The sequence below is a fragment of the Podarcis muralis genome, chromosome 10, assembly GCF_964188315.1.
Source record: "Podarcis muralis chromosome 10, rPodMur119.hap1.1, whole genome shotgun sequence".
Lineage (NCBI taxonomy): Eukaryota > Metazoa > Chordata > Lepidosauria > Squamata > Lacertidae > Podarcis > Podarcis muralis.
The window spans coordinates 8,633,980-8,655,897 of NC_135664.1; the positions used below are offsets into that span (position 1 = coordinate 8,633,980).

The following is a 21,918-nucleotide window of genomic DNA, read 5'->3' on the forward strand; positions in this document are numbered from 1 at the left end:
TATGACCCCAGACCTGTTCTAAATCTCAGTCTGTGAAAATAAACTGGTTTGTAAGGTCAAACGTAAATCCTAAAATGTAAATGGCTTCTGTCTTGCATTAATACTATTCCTGGGGGGGGGGGGGCAGTATAAGGGAGGCAAAAAGTGCCCTGTGTGAAAATTCCTTTTAATTCTTCTCCCCCATAATAACAACTGATTTAATTCACATTCGAAATTGAAGGTCATCATTTTTGAAAATTCCTTGAGGGCATTTGTCCTTTCCCTGTTGCTTTAATAACTGTTAGGATTTCTGAGAGTATATAGATGTGGCCAATGAACTGTTCATATACACTTCAATCTCGCCTGGAATCTTTGCAGTTTTTATGAGTTTGAGAGTTTTTATAAACTTCTCTCCTGTTCCTTGCCTCTCTCTCCTCTTAAAAGTGTTTATTTTCCTGATATGCAAATTTGCTATTCCTAGTGGCTTCCCCTTTGATTCATTCTTTCATCATTCCATTATCTTCTCTTCCTGGATCAGTACCCAATACTGTATAAAAGGATGTCTGCCGGGGATGTTAATGTCTTTTAAATCACAGTATTCATTTCTGCTATTGAAGCAACATGTTCAGCCTGCAATTCTTGCAAGAAATGGGTTTGCAATCTGGTCTTTAGAACAGATATGTAATGTGTTTGTGTGTGTATATATAATGTAAATATATTTCAGTGTCCATCCACTGGATTTGCAATGTAATCCCATGTACACATTACTTTGGGAGTAACTTGCATTGCGTTCGGGTGCAAATGCTTCGTCAAACAGACTTCAGATTTGTCCGATAATGAAACCTGTTGCCTTGGTTACTTGACAGATTGCAAGAATACTTTGCTTGCTAAAGGAGTAGCAAGTTGGTCTCTTGTTAAATATTGGAGTCTTAGGTAGAGTGCTGAGAAATAGATGAGAGAGAGAGAGAGGAATGAAAAAAGAATTCCTAGGTTCCTGTGACAGGCACATTTCCTCCTATCTGGCTTTGTCTGATAGGTGGCTAAAGGTAATTTGGCAGCTGCTGATAGGCTGCCGTGGCAGAGGAGTGTGTTTTGTGGGGGGAGACAGGTAAGATGGTTGCAGAACAGGATTCCTGTTTGACGTTGAAAAGTTAATGTCCAGAACTGTTTGTTTTAACTGACTCACATTGTAATTATGGTTGGGCACGTTAGCACAGTAGTATAGCAGGCCCCCAATCCACTATAACGTCGCTTACTGCCTTTTTGAATTCACTGCATGAAAATTGCTTCTTTCACAAATGCTTTCCAGAGGTAGGAAGAGAGTTCCTGTGCTTGGTAGGAATTTCCAGCCTCATTCCACCTTTCTGGGACACGGGTGGCGCTGTGGGTTAAACCACAGAGCCTAGGACTTGCCGATCAGAAGGTTGGCGGTTCGAATCCCCATGATGGGGTGAGCTCCCGTTGTTCAGTCCCAGCTCCTGCCAACCTAGCAGTTCGAAAGCACGTCAAAGTGCAAGTAGATAAATAGGTAAGGTATTTCTGACGGGAAGGTAAACGATGTTTCTGTGCGCTCCTCTGGTTCGCCAGAAGCGGCTTAGTCATGCTGTACGCCGCCTCCCTTGGCCAGTAAAGTGAGATGAGCGCCGCAACCCCAGAGTCGTCCACGACTGGACCTAATGGTCAGGGGCCCCTTTACCTTTACCTTTTCCGCCAGCGGATGCTTCTGATGCAACAATGGTCGCAAGCGTTGACTCCTGTCCTGAACGTGGCTGCAGGACGCTAGCATCCAAGACTTGCTGTAGCTTCTTGGTGGTGGATGCTTATGCTTGGACAGGGATGAGGAACCTGTGATCTTCCAGATGTTGGAGTTCAGATCCCATCATCCCCAAAGGTTGGGCAGGATGTCTGGGGCTGATGGGAATCAGAGTTCAGCAGTGCTGGTTTCCTGCCCTTGTGATAGGGTGGCAGAGCCTTTTCCACCACCTGTGTCCTTGCCCCAGCCCTCAACTGCATAGATCTGTTCTCCAGCTCTGCACTACCTGTGGGTGCTGCTGTAGTGGAACTAACGGTGAGTTATGGAGTCAGTGTCGCCTTGCAGCGGGGCAGTGGAAACTAGCACGCGATTTAATGCTTTGCAGCAAATGTGCGAGAGGGCATGAATTACACTCCCTTGAGAATTCTCTGATCTGTGATCTGATCTCCGTTTGCTTCGAAAGAACAGGAAGGAGAAAGGCTACGGAATAAACCTCTTTGGCCTGCTAAAGTTAGCCACCATTGTGTCCCAATGGAGCATGTGAGTCACAGCCAATTTAAATCCCATTGCTTTTAATGAAAGCCATGACTAACCATTAATTGGATCAGAGCCTTTCTCTAATAACAGGTCTACTGGCTTCTTACATTTATGTTTCTGTTAAGCTTGGCAAAGTGGTGTCATGTGGTCAACGAGTCCAGCTAATCAATACTTACTTAGAATGCTGCTTTATTTCTGTCCTTTTTAAAGCCACTTAATCCCTGCAGTATCTAGGATTCAGGTTTAAGAGGGGTAATTCCTCTGGCGGGAGACCCTCAGCTCTCACCTGTGGCTCCTAGAACCTGTCCACATGCAACAGCAGTTACACCTGGGAACGGCTAAACTAGGTGAGGGTACCTGATGGGTCTCAAACCCTCTGTGAGTTAAGGACTTCCCCTTGCACGAGAAGACAGGCTCTGGAGACTTGCACTAATGCCCATTAGATAAATAGCAGGGATTTGGTAACACTGGAGAATTTGTAGTGTATTTGGTGCCAGGATGGATTCTGTTCCATCCTGCACTAAAAATGATGCTTGGGAAGGTGAGAGCTTTGTAATTCATGATTATAGGTGCACTGTGGATTGATCAGTGATTTTGTTCCCCCCTTGCCGCTTGTGCGTTTGCCCTCCTAGGTGTGTGACATCATCATACTGGGTTCATAAGGAAAGGGTTAACTAATGGTAAAATGACTAACCTATAGGAACCCAAGGGGAGGAGTTAGGGTTAGAGTTGTTAAGAAGTCAGTCTGGAGTTAGAGAAGGGAGAGGGAGGATAAGTCTTTGGGTTGGGCTAGTCCAGGGGTCTGCAACCCACGGCTCCGGAGCCGCATGTGGCTCTTTTACACCTTTGCCGCGGCTCTGGGGCGGATACTAGCAAGGGGAGGAGGCGCATTGTGCGCCCCGACACTCCCCACTGTGGCGGGCGCTGTACTGGCTGTGACGTCGCATGGGGACGGTGTGTGCGTTAGTCACGCACCGTCCCGACGTCACCTTCCCGCCCGCTGTCAGATCGGAGGGCAGCGGCATACATGCTTTAAATGTCGCAATGGTTTTGCGGCTCCCAGGTTTTTTTTCCTTCGGAAACGGGTCCAAGTGGCTCTTTTTGTCTTAAAGGTTGCAGACCCCTGGGCTAGTCTGATGTGAGAGAGTGAGAGAATCTGTTAAGAGGAGTCAGTCAAACAGTTGAGATAATCAGTCAGAAGGTATAGGCCGGTAAAGAAACTAAGCATAAGAAACTGGCAAGAAAATTAACTGAGAAACCATACTTGTTAATGCTTACAAAATAAACTTGTTTATTTGATTTAATTTTAACAACTGTCTGGACTCTGTGTGTACCCAAGAGTAACGGGTTGGTGGCAGCGGGGAAGCGATCACAGTGGTGGCACAGGGATCGATAGGCCGTCAAATGTCCGGGGACCCTGTGTGATCGCCACAAAACTCCATGCCAAACAACCACATGGGAGTCCATTTCGTCTATATAAAAGCATTTCATTACAGATAGTCTTCCAGTGTAATCAGAACCCTGCCAATATAGTGGATTTCAAAATATGAAAGATCTCAGCTTTTCTGCATCTTAGTTAGCCTCTTCCCTTTCTCTTACTTGCCTTGTCCATTTATTAAATACTTTAGTGCCCACCTTTGTGCTTTTTGAGCATTTAAGGTCCCAACTCTTAATTTGTGGGTTGCCATCTGATTGGATTTTATTCTGATGCTGATCTGATTTTAGGATATATTTTAATTGATTGCCTGATTTTATGTTATGTGTTATACATTTGATGTTACCCACTCTGAACCCAGTTTTGGCTGGGGAGGGCGGGGTATAAATAAAAAGTATTATTTTATTTTATTTTTTTATCTTATCTTATTTTGACCTGCTTCATTTCCCTCCAAACCTGGTTGTGAATTATTTAGCCTTCTCTGACTCCAATCAATTTCAGCATTACCAGGTGCCCAAATAAGTTGCAGCACCTTTCCAGTTCCAGTGGCTCTGCTGTCAAAGAGAATTAAGTTTCCAAAATGCAATGGAGCGATGGAAACAGAGCATCTCCCTGAGAGTTTAGGTGCATTTGAAACACCTTTCATGACCTTAGTCTCTTCCTTTCAGCATCTCTGTTCATTATCCTGTTGCACGACCTCTGCAATACAAATAAACGACTGCAAGAGGAACTGAAGGCCAAGGTAAGATTGTTCATTTGCTAGATTCTTTCTTTCTTTCTTTCTTTCTTTCTTTCTTTCTTTCTTTCTTTCTTTCTAAAACTGTGCTTTCACAAATGGAATTGTGTTTGAGTTTTAATGTGTTTGAATTTCCAGGGACACTTCCAGCAAAATGATTTTAAGCCCAGCTTGGTAACTGCAAATGAGGAAAGCAAATAGTAGTGGAATTTACATAATTCATGGCACGCTTTGTATTTTAAAAGCTTTTTAGGTTGTGAAATCTAAAACAGCATAATGTGGGAGACTTCATAGCTGTTTCATAACTGCCTGAATGCAAGCTATGTTAAAAAAAATAAATACCACTTAAACATTCTTGCCAGGATATAATCTTCTGGCCAGAGCCTGGTGTTACCTTGGACAGCCACCCCCCCTACCTGATGTCCTTGGTTGAATTCTGACTCCCACCAGCAATAGCCAGCATGTCCAATGGTCAGAGATGGTGGAGGGGAATTGCCAGAAGCAGTGTTAGAAACTCAGATGTATAAGCTAGGTGCCAAATGGCTCCTTAAACCGGGATTACAGTTGCCAAAATGTAATGCCTAGTTGTCATTTTGGGGTCAGATGGCTTGAAAGTTGTATTTTTCAGTGCAACTTTTTGGTTCCTGAAAATCGTTCTGTGCAGATAAAATATAACGGATAGAATTCTACAGGAATGGGTTATTAGTGTGTGAAAACAGTCAAGACTGAAGGAACCCCAGGCATGCGCCGCATGGTCGCAAGTGGCCGATAGCCAGGTGCGAAATGCGCCTGGCGAATTTTTGAATGCAGGCTAAAAGCATCTCAACTTGAGCAAGACTGATCTTGGTTAACAAGTGTTCCTAAACCCATCTTTGCTTGGTACAGTGGTGCCTCGCAAGACGAAATTAATCCGTTCCGTGAGTCTCTTCGTCTTGCGGTTTTTTCGTCTTGCGAAGCACGGCTATTAGCGGCTATTAGTGGCTTAGCGGCTATTAACGGCTTAGCGGCTTTAAGAAAAAGGAAACAAACTCGCAAGAACTCGCAAGATGTTTCATCTTGCGAAGCAAGCCCATAGGGAAATTCATCTTGCGGAACGACTCAAAAAATGGAAAACCCTTTCGTCTAGCGAGTTTTTCGTCTTGCGAGGCATTCGTCTTGCGGGGCACCACTGTAACACGAACGCTTGAGCAGGTGGGGAAAAGCAGTGCTTAACCTTTCTGCTGTGATTGTTGTTCATCCGCAGCCAACCCCCTTGGGGTTGTTTTCCCCCAGACAGGCTCCACACTTGGGAAGAAGCCTAGCTGTAGGGACAAATTCATAGTACATGCACTAGGTTCAATATTATTCTGCCATATGCATTAGATGTCAAGGTTGGCATAACTGAGAACGGTCAGCATAACTGGCAGGTAAAAAGAAAACTGGGACTTCCATGAATGATTCCACCAAAGTGGCTGTCAGAGCAAAATAGCTCCAGGTATCTGTTTACACTCAAAGAGGAAACGTTTTTTTAGTTAACGTTGACACACAAATTCAGTTTTTCCGGATTTGCACTCACAGTTATAATTTGTAGGCATGGTGTCACCTATAAGCAGCAAGAAAATCACAAGAGCTTGTTGAGTATCTCAAGGGCAAGAGAGTTGTGGGAATAGTTAAATAACAGCATCTGTTTCCAGGATCTTAAGTTGTGTATTATTGGGCTAGGTCACATGACGCTTTTTTGCTGACCCATAAAATGTTAAGTCTCCATAGCCATTCTTATGACTAAAAGGGCCACGGACTCTCAAGTGAAACAGAGATTAGTGACATTGGCAGGAGATTTTAAAAAGCGTGAGGTTGGCGTGTGCCTCGAAAAGAGACTTAATCTTGATTTAATTTCACGCTGCAAATGTTGATAGTTGCTTTAGCGAACCAAGAAAATAACCGTCAATGCTGATGCCTGATATCCGAGGGCAGGGTGCCTTTTCACTTCAGTAATTTTATAGAACTGGGGTTATTAAATCCCGGAGAGTTTTCTGCTCATCTTGCCACCTCATTTCAGTTGCGGTAGGGAATGTTGAGAAGCTCAGAAGGAGCGTTTTTTTTTAATTACAATTTTATTACCATTGGGCTTTTTTCTCTTAAATACAGAGTGAATATATGAAGGAAGGCGTTGAGGAATCTGCTGAAGATGAGGCGACTGAATCGGAAGAAGACTTTGAATTTAATGAAGGAGTTGGACGCCTTCCCAAAAGTCCCTGAAAGCTACATAGAGACCACGGCGACTGGAGGAACAGGTAAGCCCTGCTGGCAGATTAATTCCAGTTTTTAAGAATTGCGTTCAACCCAAGTTGGGCCACTGTTGAATCATTTGCTCTATCAAGCTGCATTAGCAAAATAAAAAAAGGATACAAATATTAAAAAGAGCAAGCTGTCGCACAGTGATTTTCAAACTTCACGTTAAAAAAACATGCCAATATAGTTTTAATATGGTTTGAGAAAGGTAATGGAGGCCCAAATTGGTTCTGCTCAGAACTGCACCCAATTTTCTCCCTCTTCTTCTACCCCAGTGGCGGAGGAACCCTCTCCTATTCCATGCCTAGGACAGAAAATCCAAATGGCACTCCTCCATTTAATAATGAATAAATGATTTGCCATTTGCTGCCCTTTCATCATATCTCAAAATCTACCATCCGAGACAGGTTTCCAAACCCTACCTGATGTTGGGGCTGGCCTTGATAAATAGCTAGCTGCTAATTCACCTACGTAGCAGTTTCTGGGATACAACTGAGGGGATTTGCCAGAGTTCGTAGGCGACGCTAAATGAACAGAAACACCATTTGTGGCTGCCTCTTTCGCCCTCTTGCACAGGCAGGCTATTACTCCAAAGTCCCCAAATAATACCTCCCTCCCCACAGAATTTTGGGGGGTTGTGCCACAGGACTTGCTCCCCAAGAGGTGTGCACAGCCTTGGATTTCTGTTTGAACGATTAGCATTGTTACATTTTGCTTGCCCGAATGATTACTCAGCCTTAATGAAAAGGCTCCTTTCTGAATACCTGAACTGAACACATTGTGCTACAGAGTGGCCTCTAGTCCTTTTCTGTGTGCTCTTTGCTCATTAGGAGCAAAAAAGGTTGAGAATTTGCTTTTTGAAACCTGTAATTGGTACAAAAAGCATTCCTCCTCTCTTTTCGGCAGACCTTTTCCGGGTTTTTGCATTGCAAGAACTCATTGGGCTTCTTTTACTGAATATGGTGTGCCCCTTCCTACCACAGATCAACCCCTTCACCCATTCTTATGATTTCTCAGATATAGAATTTGCAGGTTCTGTATTTGCGCTTGCAGGTTTCTCATAATTGTTTGGCCACTGTGAGAAATTGGAACAGGATGCCTGGGCCAGATAGGCCTGTGCTGTGATTCAGCAAGGCTCTTTTTGTTATTGTTGCTTGCGTAGACCAAGGAATAACGATTGTGACTTTCACCTAAGCGCTCCCCTTCCATATCCTCCAAGGGGCATCATGGGAACTGATCAATGACACTGAAGAGTGGGAAAGGGGAGATGAATTAGGGGACACAAGGCTGGGCAGTGTGTCTGGAGGTCCTGGGCTGCCTAGACAAGACCCTTCGTGGCCTCGCTGATGTGGTCCGAAGGAAAGCAGAGCAAGACATTTGGCACCAGCTTAGCTGCCAGAGTTGCCAGAAGGAAGCTTGCAAGGCGCCATCTGGCAGTCTTAGGATCTCCACTATGGATTTGTGTAGGGTTTCTTCCTCCTGAAGATATCCCACAAGGCAGCAGAGGTTTAGGATCAGAGTTTTCTTTCTCCTGGATGGGCTACTTTCCCAGGTTTTCGAGGCCAATCTGACTCTCATTTCCCTCGACGGCACATGCAGAAACTGACTTCTTGACTGCTAGAGCCCCTGCTGGCTTCGTCTGCTCAATCCGCCAGAGCCTGTATTTGCATGCAGGGGTCTCTAACTCAGTGAGGGTTTGAGACTCCTTGGCCACCCTCTCCTGGTTTAGTCGCCCAGCAGTGGTGTAGCGTGGGTTGTCAGCACCCGGGGCAAGGCAAGTAATTTGCGCCCCCTAACCCGTGGATTTTAGAGCTGCGTGTGCGAGCGCGCCCCCCCAGATGTTGCCCGGTGCGCCCGGCCCCCCCTGCACCCCCCACGCTACGCCACTGTCGCCCAGTCAAAGCCGTTCCCAGGGTGTGGCTGCTGTCGCATGCGGACAGCTTCTAGGAGCAGTGTAATTTTTCCTGAGTTTGCATCACTGTCCTGAAGCAGAGTAGAGAAACTTTTCAAACTGCATCGCTTAATATATTAATGTGTTTAGTAGAAAGTGTATTCCACATTCCCTTTTTTCTCCTTGCAAATTCAGTGGATATTGTATTTATGCTAGCTCTTTCTTTCTTTCTTTCTTTCTTTCTTTCTTTCTTTCTTTCTTCCCAGTTTCTTTAATAGCATTTACAACGATGGCTCTCTTAACCATAATGGAGTTTATGGTCTATCGAGACACCTGGATGAAATATGAATATGAAGTAGATAAAGATTTTACAAGGTAATTTTTCGCTCATTTGCTTTTCAAACCTGTGCGGATTGCATGCTGTTTTACGCTTCCTAAAAACATCTTGGCTGCCCTCAGGCAATAGCTTTCAGATTTCCATTTGAATCCAGGATGCCCTGGTAACAGCAACGCCCAGCTGCTTGAGAAGCTGAAAAACAAAATTATTACCTATCTCCTGGGGCAAGAAGAATTGAGGAGAGGAAGCATGGCATTTAGTCAGAGTCCAACAGATGTGACCAGTTACCTGGGGATAATTCATGTTATTCTGGCAGCGTGAGAACCATTACTGTGTGGCTGAACTCCATGCCATCTCAGTAATGTCTGTAGGAAGAAATCACATGACGATTGATTTGGTTACTTCTAATGTGAACGTTGTCCTTGAGCTTGTGATCAAATCCATCACCTAAGCCCATGTTGCTGGTCACATCTGTAGGAATTAATGTGCTTTCCTGCCTTTCAGAATCAGCTGCTGTGCTGGTTGGGCAATGTATATACCAGCACTTAGTATTTAAAAGTCTGACACCACTGGATTTGCATGTTCTTTCAGTTATCCATTTGCTGCTGGCCATGGTTAAGAGTTAAAAATGGCCTGCAGGATTGTCCAGTCATTCCCCTCAAGGGTGAAGTCTCCTTGCCCTTTCCCACAAGACTTCACCTTTATTTACCTATTATTATTTTGATTTATTTAATTTATATACCGCCCTATACCTGGAGGTCTCAGGCGGTTCACAGAACAAAATCAAAATATAAAACCAATGTACCGTATTTTTCGCTCTATAGGACACACTTTTTTCCCTCCAAAAATGAAGGGGAAATGTGTGTGCATCCTATGGGGTGAATGGAGGCTTTCGCTGAAGCCTGGAGAGCGAGAGGGGACGGTGCGCACCGACCCCTCTCGCTCTCCAGGCTTCAGGAAGCTATCCGCAAGCCGTCGGAGCGCGGCAGGAGTGCCCACCGGGCTCTGAAGGCTTGCGGATAGCAGCCTGCAGCCTGAAGCCCAGGGAGTGCAGCGCTGTGCTCCCCGGGCTTTGGGCAGCTACCCGCAGCGCTTGCCGCCGCTCCCAGACCTGTTCTGGGGGCTGGGGTCGGGGGAAGCTTGGGCCCCGCGGCTAAAGACGAAGCTGTGCGCAGCCTCTCCCAGCTGGAGAGGTTGTGCGTGGCTAAAGAGGAAGCCAAGACAACCAGTGGGATGGATCCCGCTGGCTGTTTTGGCTTCTTTGCTCTTTGGTAACTGGGGGGGGGATAATCCCCCCTTTATTTCCCCCCCCCCCAAAAAACTAGGTGCGCCCTATGGTCCGGTGCGCCCTATAGAGCGAAAAATACGGTATATCCTTTCCTCAGTAGAAGAGCTCAGGGCGGCTAACAACCACCCTTCATTAAATAAATCATGCCCCTGTGGCAGTATATGTCCTGGGGTAAAATCCTAAAAAAAATATCTCAGCAACTTTGGGGTAGAATTGTAAAAAAAATCTCAACAACTTCAATCCTAAAAAGAGCTCAACAACTGCGGTTGGCCCTCACGCTTGTTCACTTCATCAGATCTGGCTCTCTTTGAAAAAAGTTTGGGCACCCCCAGTTTAAGGCTTCATTGGGGCCCATTTTGGGGAGTTTTCCACTTGGTAACCACTGGGGAAAGAGTCCTTTCAGTGGTGGCATCCTGGTTATAAAATTATCCCCCCCCCCAACACTTTTCATGGCATTTTCAATCAGCTGAACACCTTTTCATTCTGTCCAGGGTTTTTAATCTGCTATAAGTCTGGGGCTCGCTATTTACCATGATTTTTGAGCCGTTTGAAGCCCTGACTTCAATTCTTGTTTATGGCCCAACCCAAGTTCATCTTAACCACAGTTAATCTCAGTGCTATAACAGTGGTTAAAGCTTGCAACGAATTCGTAATCGATGGGAAGAGAGCATACAATCCGCGACTTGTCTCTTAAACATGGCTAACGGGTCGCCTGCCTTGCATCTCCCAAGTTGAGAAATAATAATAATATTCAGATCAGAGCACGTGTCTGCCTGCTGTGCATCACTTTGGGGAGTCGTCAGTGTCTTGCCTCGCTGTTTGAAGCCGATGTGATCTTAATGCTTTGGCAAATAATAGCTGTTGTGCATTTTGGCTCCTTGCTTTGTTGTCATGGAGATAATTGGCTGATGTCAGCATCAGTCTAATGAGCAGGAGGTGCCTGGAAATTTTGAGTGCTGTACCCCTTGGTAAGAAGTCCCAGGTGAACTATCCTTATATCTTGCCTTGTTTGACCAGTTAAATGTGGGGTCTCCTTCCTAAATCTATTGAGTTGCTTCAACTTCCTGTTCCTTATATAAAAGAAAAAGAGTATTTTAAGTGTTTCTGCCTTTCCACCTTATCCGAGGCTCTGCATATCTCTCAATAGTCCTTCCAACCTTTTAAGAAGCACTGTGATAGTTCATGGTATTATGCACACGGAAGTCACTGAATGTAGGTACTTTCGTAGGAGTTTCTTCCGATTTCTTCAGACGGTTCTGTTCAACTCGCAGATACAACCGCATTTCTCCGGTTCTGATTTGTACGTAGAGACGTTATGTCTTGCTTTAAATAGAAATGCAATCTTGGTTCCTTTCCTTACTTCCTCTTGTGGGTGTGAACCCAAGCAGAAGTGAAGCAAATTATAAGCATTCCCGTTCAGATAGCTTAATTGAGGCTTTCTGCGAGGAGAAATGCTTTGCCAAGGTGAGATTTTGCAGTAGTCATTGGCCTCGAGTGCAAAATGATCGGCATTTTAACTGGACATAGATAGAGCACCAAGCAGAATGTTCTTTACTCGGGAGTCACAAACAGCAATTTGAAAGAGGAGCAGGAATACAATACTTTGCGGTCATGAGATGTTCACTGCACTTCTGGGGCAGCAGTCATGTGAGAGATAGCCCAAACATAATTATTTGAATCCTACAAACTGTGATTTGGGAGATTAGGGACTTAGCTCGTGGTTTGCATGCAGTGTTATGTGCAAACTGAGGAAGGCCAAACATGCAAGAAGCGAAGTTACAGGGAACCAGGCAGAGGGCCTTCTCGGTGGTGGCACTCCCCCTGTGGAACGCCCTCCCATCAGATGTCATAGAAATAAACAACTACCTGATGTTTAGGAGACATCTGAAGGCAGCCCTGTTTAGGGAAGTTTTTAATGACTGATGTTTTAATGTATTTTTAATCTTTTGTTGGAAGCCGCCTAGAGTGGCTGGGGAAACCCAGCCAGATGGGCGGGGTATAAATAAATTATTATTATTATTATTTGTTCCAGAACTTTTGCAATGTGGCAAATGCCTCTCTAAATCTGCCTTTGGACTTCTGGCTCAAAATTCACGGTACACACTCATAGTTCAGATACAAATGATCTGCTGTCTCCTATGAAACGTGAGCCACCGTATGCCATAGGAATTACAGTCGTACCTTGGATCCCAAACGCCTTGAGAGTCAAATGTTTTGGCTCCCGAACACCACAGAGTGAGTGTTCCAGTTTGCGAACGTTCTTTGGAACCTGAACGTCCGACGCGGCTTCCAATTGCGTGCAGGAAGCTTCTGCAGCCAATCGGAAGCCCTGCCTTGGTGTCGAACGTTTTCAGAAGTTGAACGGATTCCGTTCGACAACCAAGGTATGACTGTATTCTACAGCAATCTCACGTAGCTTTTGTGAAATTGACATGCTGTGTCTTCTTTCCCCCCCTAGCAAATTAAGAATCAATATAGACATTACTGTCGCAATGAAGTGTCAGTGTAAGTATTCTAATGCAATGCTGTTAATTTTTTCAGTTTGAAATTGCTGTTTTTGTTACAGTAATAGGAGGGCACTATCTATTACCCAGGGACGCGGGTGGCGCTGTGGGTAAAAGCCTCAGCGCCTAGGGCATGCTGATCGAAAGGTCGGCGGTTCGAATCCCCACGGCGGGGTGCGCTCCTGTCGTTCGGTCCCAGCGCCTGCCAACCTAGCAGTTCGAAAGCACCTTCGGGTGCAAGTAGATAAATAGGGACCGCTTACTGGCGGGAAGGTAAACGGCGTTTCCGTGTGCTGCGCTGGCTCGCCAGATGCAGCTTCGTCACGCTGGCCACGTGACCCGGAAGTGTCTCCAGACAGCGCTGGCCCCCGGCCTCTTGAGTGAGATGGGCGCACAACCCTAGAGTCTGTCAAGACTTGCCCGTACGGGCAAGGGTACCTTTACCTTTACCTTATCTATTACCCACAAAAACAAGAGTTGATGCCAAAAATTGTGTCCCCGGGACTGTGTGATCATTTACCTCATGGCACGGGGATGTTAATTTTAGCAATAATTTCTTTTTTAAATACACACACACACACACACACACATTTCCCCCCCTTTTTATTCAGTATTAATCCAAAAGAAGTGATGTTAAAAATATAATAAATAATAGTAATGGAAATATATTATATATAGCTTTCTCGATCTACATAATAATATCTGTAAAGTTTTACTGGAATGGATTATAATAAAATGTGTGGATTTACATTTTCTAGTACTTTATTACACTACCCCATTTTTCTATAAAACAAACTTAATGTGGTAAATCTGCTCAGAGCAAGTGCTTTCCATATTTCTAAGTGCAGACATTCCTTAATTCACAAAGTAAACCTGATTTTTCTGCTTTTTCTCTGATATAAATCCTCATTTACTAATGCTCTGGACTAAGTTCAACTTTGCTAAGCTGGATGAGCTTTGCATCACATAAAACTTTAGATAATAAGACATTTGTGGTTTTTTTCTGTTGCCGCTAACGATTATGGTATTTACTTGGAAGAGGGAAAGGGGAAATAATCAACCCAGTTCTGTCTTTAGGGGGAAAAAAGAATTCATTCTTTTCTTACTGTAAGAGAAAGAAAAATAGAAGTGCACATTGGAGCTAATATAAAGCAAAATGAGCTGAAATAATGCCCATATACTTTGCGGCAGGCTTCTCCTGAACTAAGGCATTGTAAAATTTGTTTGTCCTTTTTTACTTATCAGACGTGCTGACAGCAGTCTGTAGCAACAAACCACGCAAGGCGTTGCTGTCATGAAAGGACTGTGACATTTCCAAAGTCCTCATTAGGAAGAAACGGGTCACTTAAGGTGCTGAAATTGGGCGGCTCAAAAAACTCACCATTGCACAATCTTTTTTCACGTGTGCGGCGCCAAAGGTCGCTGTGACAAACTGAGATCTCCTTAAGAGGCAGAAGGAAGAAAACCTGACGTTTTTCAAGACAAACCGTTAGAAAAGAGCTGTTAGATATGCCAGTTTTACAGGCCTGTTTTGATTCTTACCTGCCTGCCTTAACATTTGAACTTTTTTGCGACAGATATCGGGGCCGACGTTCTAGATCTGGCAGAAACAATGGTATCCTCTGCGGATGGATTAGTTTACGAGCCAGTAAGTTCGCTCCATTCCATTCATAAATGTAGATTCTATTCATAAATGTACATTCTATTCACATGTAGAGGGGCATAGAAAACTACTTTTCATTTTAATGAGCCTAGGGAAAGATCCACAGTTTGCAGAGGCCCTGTGCAGGCCAGGTTTAGGCGTGTAAAACAAGATGGATGAACCTTAGAGAATGTTCAGGGTCCCCCCTGCTATCCTTGGACTACAACTCCCATTATCCTTAGCTAGCAGGACCAGTGGTCAGGGATGATGGGCATTGTAGTCCAACGACAGCGAGGGACTTGAGTTTAAGAAACACTGCCCTACCAAGTACCATACAAGTCCCTGTTCCAAGGATATTGTAGTCCAGATTTTAGACTGGGGGGTGGGGGAGGCGAGGAATGCCAAGAATAGCAAAGCTTGAAGGCAAGTTCATGCATTAACATAAGCTTAGTTTCATTTGAGGATAAATCATTGCTGTGGGGCTGAACATTTTCCATTTCTTAATATATATATATATTTAAAATTAATAAAATCTAGTAATGTGAGGGATACAAAACCAGTTTCAAATCTGTGACGATCTCTTTTTAAATCTTTCTTGTTGCTCTTTGGAAAATCAAGATATTTACACAGCGTGTGAAATTAACACAGCATTCTTTATTTTTTGCTTGGTTTGCAGAACGCTTTACTGAATGTTGATCTTTTCCGTTGCAGGTAATATTTGAACTCAGCCCTTTGCAAAGAGAGTGGCAAAGGTAAGAAATAATACAGGTGCAATACAGTGCATGTAAGCAGGCCGAATAGGGGTGGGTGTTTAAATTTGACACACACACACAGTTTCTACTTAAAACTAAGAAATAAAAGTAAACAGCTAATGGCTCACAATGCCCTTAGGGGCCTTCTACAGTTCAAGTCCATTTGCTGTGTAATTTCTGCAAATGGAGCTGGCCGCAGTCGTCATAGATCGATCTACTGCCTGGTTGGGAAAACCTCCGGATTTTGCTGGGCTGTAACTCCCATGATGGGACGCAGGTGGCGCTGTGGGTAAATCCTCAGCGCCTAGGACTTGCCGATTGTATGGTCGCCGGTTCAAATCCCCGCAGCGGGGTGAGCTCCCGTTGTTCGGTCCCAGCTCCTGCCCACCTAGCAGTTCGAAAGCACCCTTAAGTGCAAGTAGATAAATAGGTACCGCTTTATAGCGGGAAGGTAAACGGCGTTTCCGTGTGCTGCACTGGTGCCGGCTCGCCAGAGCAGCTTCGTCACGCTGGCCACGTGACCCGGAAGTGTCTCCGGACAGCGCTGGCCCCCGGCCTCTTAAGTGAGATGGGCGCACAACCCCAGAGTCGGACACAACTGGCCCGTACGGGCAGGGGTACCTTTACCTTTACCTTTAACTCCCATGATCCTTGACCCATGGCTGTGCTGACTGGGGCTGATGGGAGTTGGAGTCCTGCAACATATTTGGGGTCAAAGGTTCCTCATCCCTGGACTACTGCAGCGCATTGTTTGTGGGGCTGCCTTTCGAAAACAGCTCGGAAACTTGGCTTAGTTTGGTATACAGCTGTTGACTAGAACCAGTCTGATGGGGCATATCCCACCGGTTCTTAAGCAGCTGTACTGGTTACCAGTTTGCATCAGAGCACAGTGCCAGTCTCCATCCCTCTGGTTCCTTGGCATCCGTCTGTCTCAGAAGACAAGGGAGGAGTGTGCCTTTGGGGGTGAGGTCAAGCTGTTGGAAGGTTGCAGCTTTTGCTGTGGTTGTAGAGACCGATACAGGAGAGACATGTTTTGCTGCAGCTGGGGCAGATGAAGGCGTCCAGTTGTGCCGCCGCAGATGCACCACTGCGTTTCTTCTCTCTGCGCTCCTCCCAGTGATCCTTTCGACTTGACTTGACTGCCTGCCTCCAAGCACTGAGTTTTTTAGGGGCTCCCTTGCTCCTGCATTAACATACAGTGGTGCTGAGACCGTCTTTGCACGGTGCTGTGCCATATGGGGCTCAAGTCTGGGAATCATTCAAAACTGGGCGAAGGGATATTGCATCAGCAAAAACTGTGCTGGTGTAGCCCCACGCAACACAGCCGTCCCTGCTTTGGGGGTGAGTGGGCTGGAACACGACCCTCTGGAGACGCTTTTTTGAGACTGGGTGGAGAAGAGCCTTCTGCTCATAGAGTGAGGGAAAGAAGTATTTGATCCCCTGCTCAATTTGCCCGTTTGCCCTCTGACAAAGAAATGACCAGTCCGTAATTTTAATGGTAGGTTTATTGTAGCTGTGAGAGACAGAATAACCCCCAGAACCCCAAAAGACAAAAGTCAGAGATTCTGTCTCTCACAGCTACGATATACCTACCATTAAAATTACGGACTGGTCATTTCTTTGTCAGAGGGCAAATTTAGCAGGGGATCAAATACTTCTTTCCCTCACTGTATGACTTTTGGGTGCAACTTTGAAGGTTTTTTCCTGTCTCAAATTGTTGTCGCTCGCAAATAAGAGTAGCCAGTATCTTGTGTGTGTTTGTGTATAGATGACTAAATCCTGTACAGCTTTATTGTGTCCATGTCACACATGGAGTGGGGAACCTGTGGTCCTCCAGATGTGCTTGGGCTCAAGGATGATGTGTGTTGGGCATCAAATCACATCTGGAAGGCCGTGGGTTTCCCAACCCTGCTTTTACGCTGCTGAATTCTTTCTCCGTTATCCATCTGAATTGCAGGATGCTGCAGATAATTCAGAGCAGGCTGCAGGAAGAACACTCCCTCCAAGACATAATATTTAAAAGTGCTCTAAAAAGTGCCTCGACGGCACTACCACCAAGGTAAACGTTTGCAGTTTGCGGTTCATCCTTTACTTCAAGCATTTACTATATGCAGGGGAATTAAAAATAATAACAATTACCGTATTTTTCGCTCCATAGGGCACACCGGACCATAGGGTGCACCTAGTTTTTAGGGGGGGAAATCAAGAAAAAAATATTATTTCCCCCCCCCCCCAGCCCCAAAGAGCAGCGTACAGGCTGCCCGCAGCCTCTCCCTGCCGGAGGGGTTGCGCGCGGCTATGGCACAAGCCAAGGCAGCCTGCAGGATGGATCCCGCTCGCTGTTTTGGCTTCCTCTTTAGCCCCACGCAACCTCTCCCTTCCGGGAGAGGCTGCACAGGGCTAAAGAAGCCATGGCCACGTGCAGCCTCTCCCTGCCAGAGTGGCTGTGTGCGGCTATCCCTGAAGCCTGGAGAGCGAGAGGGGTCGGTGCGCACCAACGCCTCTTGCTCTCCAGGCTTCAGCGAAAGCAACGTGAAGCCTTTGGAGCACGGAGGGAGTGCTCCCTCTGCGCTTCGGAGGCTTAGCGTTGCTATTGCTCAAGCCAAGGAGCCTGCATTCGCCCCATAGGACGCACACACCTTTCCCCTCAATTTTTGGAGGGGAAAAAGTGAGTCCTATAGAGCGAAAAATATGGTATATACATGTGGTCTTACGCGTGTTTCTTCAGAGGCAAATGCCATTGCCCTCAAGGTGTGTTTAAGATCGTCATACTGATCTGCAGCTTACTCACGTCTATAGTCTCCTCCCCACAGAAAACAATGCTACGCTTGCTCATCAGCAAGTTCCAGTGAAACTAATGGCTCTTAAATGCGTTTTTTGAGGAACTTAAGGGGCAAGGAAAGGAAGTGATTTGACAGTTCTGACATGCATTCCAAAATAGCTCAGGCCTGTAAGGACATTCTTCCTGGATGTTGCCCTTGTTGGCACTGTGTCTCTTTTTGCTTCTGAAATCAAGCATGCCCTTTCTTCCTGTCATAGGCTGAAGTCAACAATGACTTCTGGGCTTCTGAGGAGCTCAACTTTTGGCTTCTTCTGCTGTTTGTTTGCCCAGTACTGCAAATAACGTAATGGTGACACAGAAATGCCCGCGGTGCGTGAAAAGTAACGCTATCTGTGGCTGTAACTCCTTTTCCTTCTTCCATCAGGGAGGACAAGTCATTGCAACCTCCAGATGCCTGCAGAATTCATGGGCAGCTGTATGTTAATAAAGTCGCAGGGAACTTTCACATAACTGTGGGCAAGTATGTTCATTTCATTTACTGAAAACACTATAAACCAACTCCCCCCTCCGTTATCGGCATGTTGGGGGCTTCACTTTATGATGGACAGATCAGCAGTGAGATCATACGCTTGTCTACCTTGAAGCAAATTCATAGAATCATAGATTTTTTAGACTTGGAAAGGGACCACGAGCTATGATTGTGTCCTTCCTCATTTTGTCCAGCCCCTCAATGCAAGAATCTTTCGCCCAATATGGGGCTCAAATCCATGACCCTGAGGTGATTCCCATCCCCTTTTTTTATAACACTGCTTTTGATTTTTTTTAAAGCCCTTTGGGATTTTTCTCCTCTCAAGATTAAACGTTTTGAATATCTCCCTCTACCTGTGAACCCCTTGGGATGGGAGCCAACAAACTGGTCCTGCTTGCGAAAACCTGGGCAAGGCCTTCACTAGCACAACAGGGCTCCACCCCCAAAAAAAATTTTTTTGGCTCGGTGGGGTCTGGAAAACCTCCAGAACAGTACGCTGCGGAGGGTGGATCATTCTGTTGGGCAAGCTGACAGAACGACTGCCAAAGTGCTATGCTGATTTCCTAACTTTCTATTTAACCTGCCACCGAGGAATCTCAAGTCACATGCTTGTTTCCCCACCGTGAATAATGTTCTTTTTCTTAGACTTTTAGCGTTAGGGTTCTATCCAGTGGTTGTGTTGGCAGAGGGCAGCTCAGGCAACTGAAATAATAATAATAATAATAATAATAATAATAATAATAATAATAATAATAATAATATATTTATACCTCATCTATCTGGCTGGGTTTCCCCAGCCACTCGGGGCGGCTTAAAGGTAAAAGTAAAGGGACCCCTGACCATTAGGCCCAGTCGTGACTGACTCTGGGGTTGTGGCACTCATCTCGCTTTATTGGCCGAGGGAGCCGGCGTACAGCTTCCAGGTCATGTGGCCAGCATGACTAAGTCGCTTCTGGCGAACCAGAGCAGCGAACAGAAAAGCCGTTTACCTTCCCGCCAGAATGGTACCTATTAATCTACTTGCACTTTGACGTGCTTTCGAACTTCTAGGTTGGCATGAGCAGGGACCGAGCAATGGGAGCTCACCCCGTCGCGGGGATTTGAACCGCCAACCTTCTGATCAGCAGGTCCTAGGCTCTGTGGTTTAACCCACAGCGCCACCCGCATCCCCTCTGGGCAGCTTACAGCACATTAAAAATTGTAAAACATTAGTCGTTAAAAATTCCCCATGCAGGGCTGCCTTCAGCTGTCTTCTAAAAGTCAGATAGTAGTTTATTTCCTTGATGGGATCTCTCCCTCAGCCCCTGTGCACGGTGTCAGCTGTGCCATATGGGGCTCAAGTTTGCGAATCACCGAAAATTGGGCAAAGGGATATTGCATCAGCAAGAACTCTGCTGGTGTAGCCCCACGCAACACAACCCTTCCTGCTTTGGGGATGGGTGGGCAGGGACATGACCCTCTAGAGAGGGCCTCGGTCCAGTATACTTGAAGGAGCGTCTCCACCCCCATTGTTATGTCCAGACGCTGAGGTCCAGCACAGAGGGCCTTCTGGCGGTTCCCTCATTGTGAGAAGTGAGGTTACAGGGAACCAGGCAGAGGGCCTTCTCGGTAGTAGCAACCGCCCTGTGGAACACCCTCCCGTCAGATGTCAAAGAGATAAACAACTACCTGACATTCAGAAGACATCTGAAGGCAGTCTGGTTTAGGGAAGTTTTTCATGTGTGACATCTTAGTGTATTTTTGTTCTTTGTGGAAGCCGTCCAGAGTGGCTGGGGAAACCCAGCCAGATGGGCGGGGTACAAATAAATTATTATTTATTATTTTGGTTGCTCACGATTAAGAGTAGCCAGTATGGAGTATGTCCACTAACAAGCCAGGCACAGTGAAGATTTCATTTACCAGATTCCTAAAACGCTTACACCCAATTACATCGATGGCATCTGGCAGCAGTTTTGCCATGCACTTTGAACGCTAGACAAAACTGCCTTGGTCCCTGAACATAGACTTATTTCATGGGCTCCACTGAGCAATGTTAGGTCTTGGGTTGCCTGCTGCTCTTCTGTATACACCAGGGGGTAGCCATTCTCACGATCTCCAGGTGTGCTGTCTCCAAATGGCTGTGTCCCCTTGTAAGTGGTGCTTTGCTCTGCCTGTTGAAGTTTGTCCTTCTTATCGCATCCTTTTGATTCTGAAACTTTGTTCCCTTCCCTCCCCCCTCTTTTTCTCTCTTTCCTTAGGGCAATTCCACACCCAAGAGGCCATGCGCACTTGGCAGCCCTTGTGAGCCATGAATGTGAGTCCCTTTTGTGATCTTGCGTGAATAGATTGTTAGTTATGAGATGTTTCGGGCAAATACGTCTAGAAGAAAAACGTTTTGAAATACTCCATCTGCGATGTGGCACATTCAAAGAGCTCTGCCCGCTTCTTTCAGACCAGTTCAGACCTACCGCTGACACCAGGTTTTGTGGAACAGACACAGTGGTACCTTGGTTCCCAAACTTAATCTGTTCCGGAAGTCCGTTCAGAAACCAAAGCGTTCCAAAACCAAGGCATGCTTTCCCATAGAAAGTAATTAAAAATGTATTAATCCGTTCCAGACTTTTAAAAACAACCCCTAAAGCAGCAATTTAACATTCATTTTACTATCCATCGAGACCATTGATCCATAAAATGAAAGCAATAAACAATGGACTGCAGTCACACAATCAATCAGTAGCTGAACTGGGTTCCACACAGTCACAGAAACAACACAAAAAAGCCACAAAAATGCAAAATAAATAGCAAAAATAGACAGACACTTGAGCTCTATGTTTGTTTGTTTTTTGAACAATCAATTCTTTCTTGATTAAAAGATTTGCATGTCTATACAAACAGTATGTACTATCTCTTAACAGGTAAAAAATAAATTATAAAGGAAAAAAAATAAAGAAGTAACAAAGATAAGAAACAAAGAAATCAAATTTTAAAAAAGAGAGACAAAGTTATTTACATAGTAAAAGTACTCATCAGCACAATCCTTCCCATTCCTTCTCATTATACTGTTTGATATAACATTCTTTTTTACACAGGTTAACATTGTATAATATTCCTTTCTGCTTTGTATACATTCTTTTGATCTTTTTCTTTACAAATATCACTCAGTTTCTGCTAATATGAAGTTATTTGTACAATAGAGTTTTACATAATTCTTAAATAATATCCATTCTCTAGTTCTTTTTTATTTCGATATTCCTCTAACTGATCCTGTCAGTTTTGCTAATTGTAGATTTTCTAACATGAGTATCTGCCAATCTATAATCTCTGGGAGTGTTTCATTCTTCCAGTTCTTTTTTATAAGGTTCTAGCTGCTGTTATACCATATATAAACATACGTATGTATGTATGTATGTATGAGCTCTGTGTTTGGACTCTGGGTCGTCGCTTTGTGCAGGTTTGTAAAAGGTTTTTAAAGAAACCTTTTAAAAATACGCTTTAAAAAGGTA

At 45.1% G+C, this 21,918-nt stretch overlaps 1 protein-coding gene across 2 annotated transcripts in view; it reads left to right on the forward strand.

Annotated features, from left to right (window-relative positions):
* ERGIC2 (ERGIC and golgi 2) overlaps positions 1-21,918 on the forward strand; it is a 31,921-nt gene that overhangs the window by 1,056 nt on the left and 8,947 nt on the right. The window contains exons 2-10 of one of the 2 annotated variants that reach the window (XM_028746568.2): positions 4,373-4,446; positions 6,568-6,713; positions 8,869-8,977; positions 12,686-12,732; positions 14,309-14,379; positions 15,085-15,125; positions 17,083-17,184; positions 18,332-18,427; positions 20,674-20,729. In XM_028746568.2, the coding sequence (XP_028602401.1) occupies positions 6,608-6,713; positions 8,869-8,977; positions 12,686-12,732; positions 14,309-14,379; positions 15,085-15,125; positions 17,083-17,184; positions 18,332-18,427; positions 20,674-20,729 (628 nt within the window). In that variant the 5' untranslated portion in view covers positions 4,373-4,446; positions 6,568-6,607. The remainder of the gene's footprint in view (positions 1-4,372; positions 4,447-6,567; positions 6,714-8,868; positions 8,978-12,685; positions 12,733-14,308; positions 14,380-15,084; positions 15,126-17,082; positions 17,185-18,331; positions 18,428-20,673; positions 20,730-21,918) is intronic. The other variant, XM_028746569.2, reaches the window with a different exon arrangement.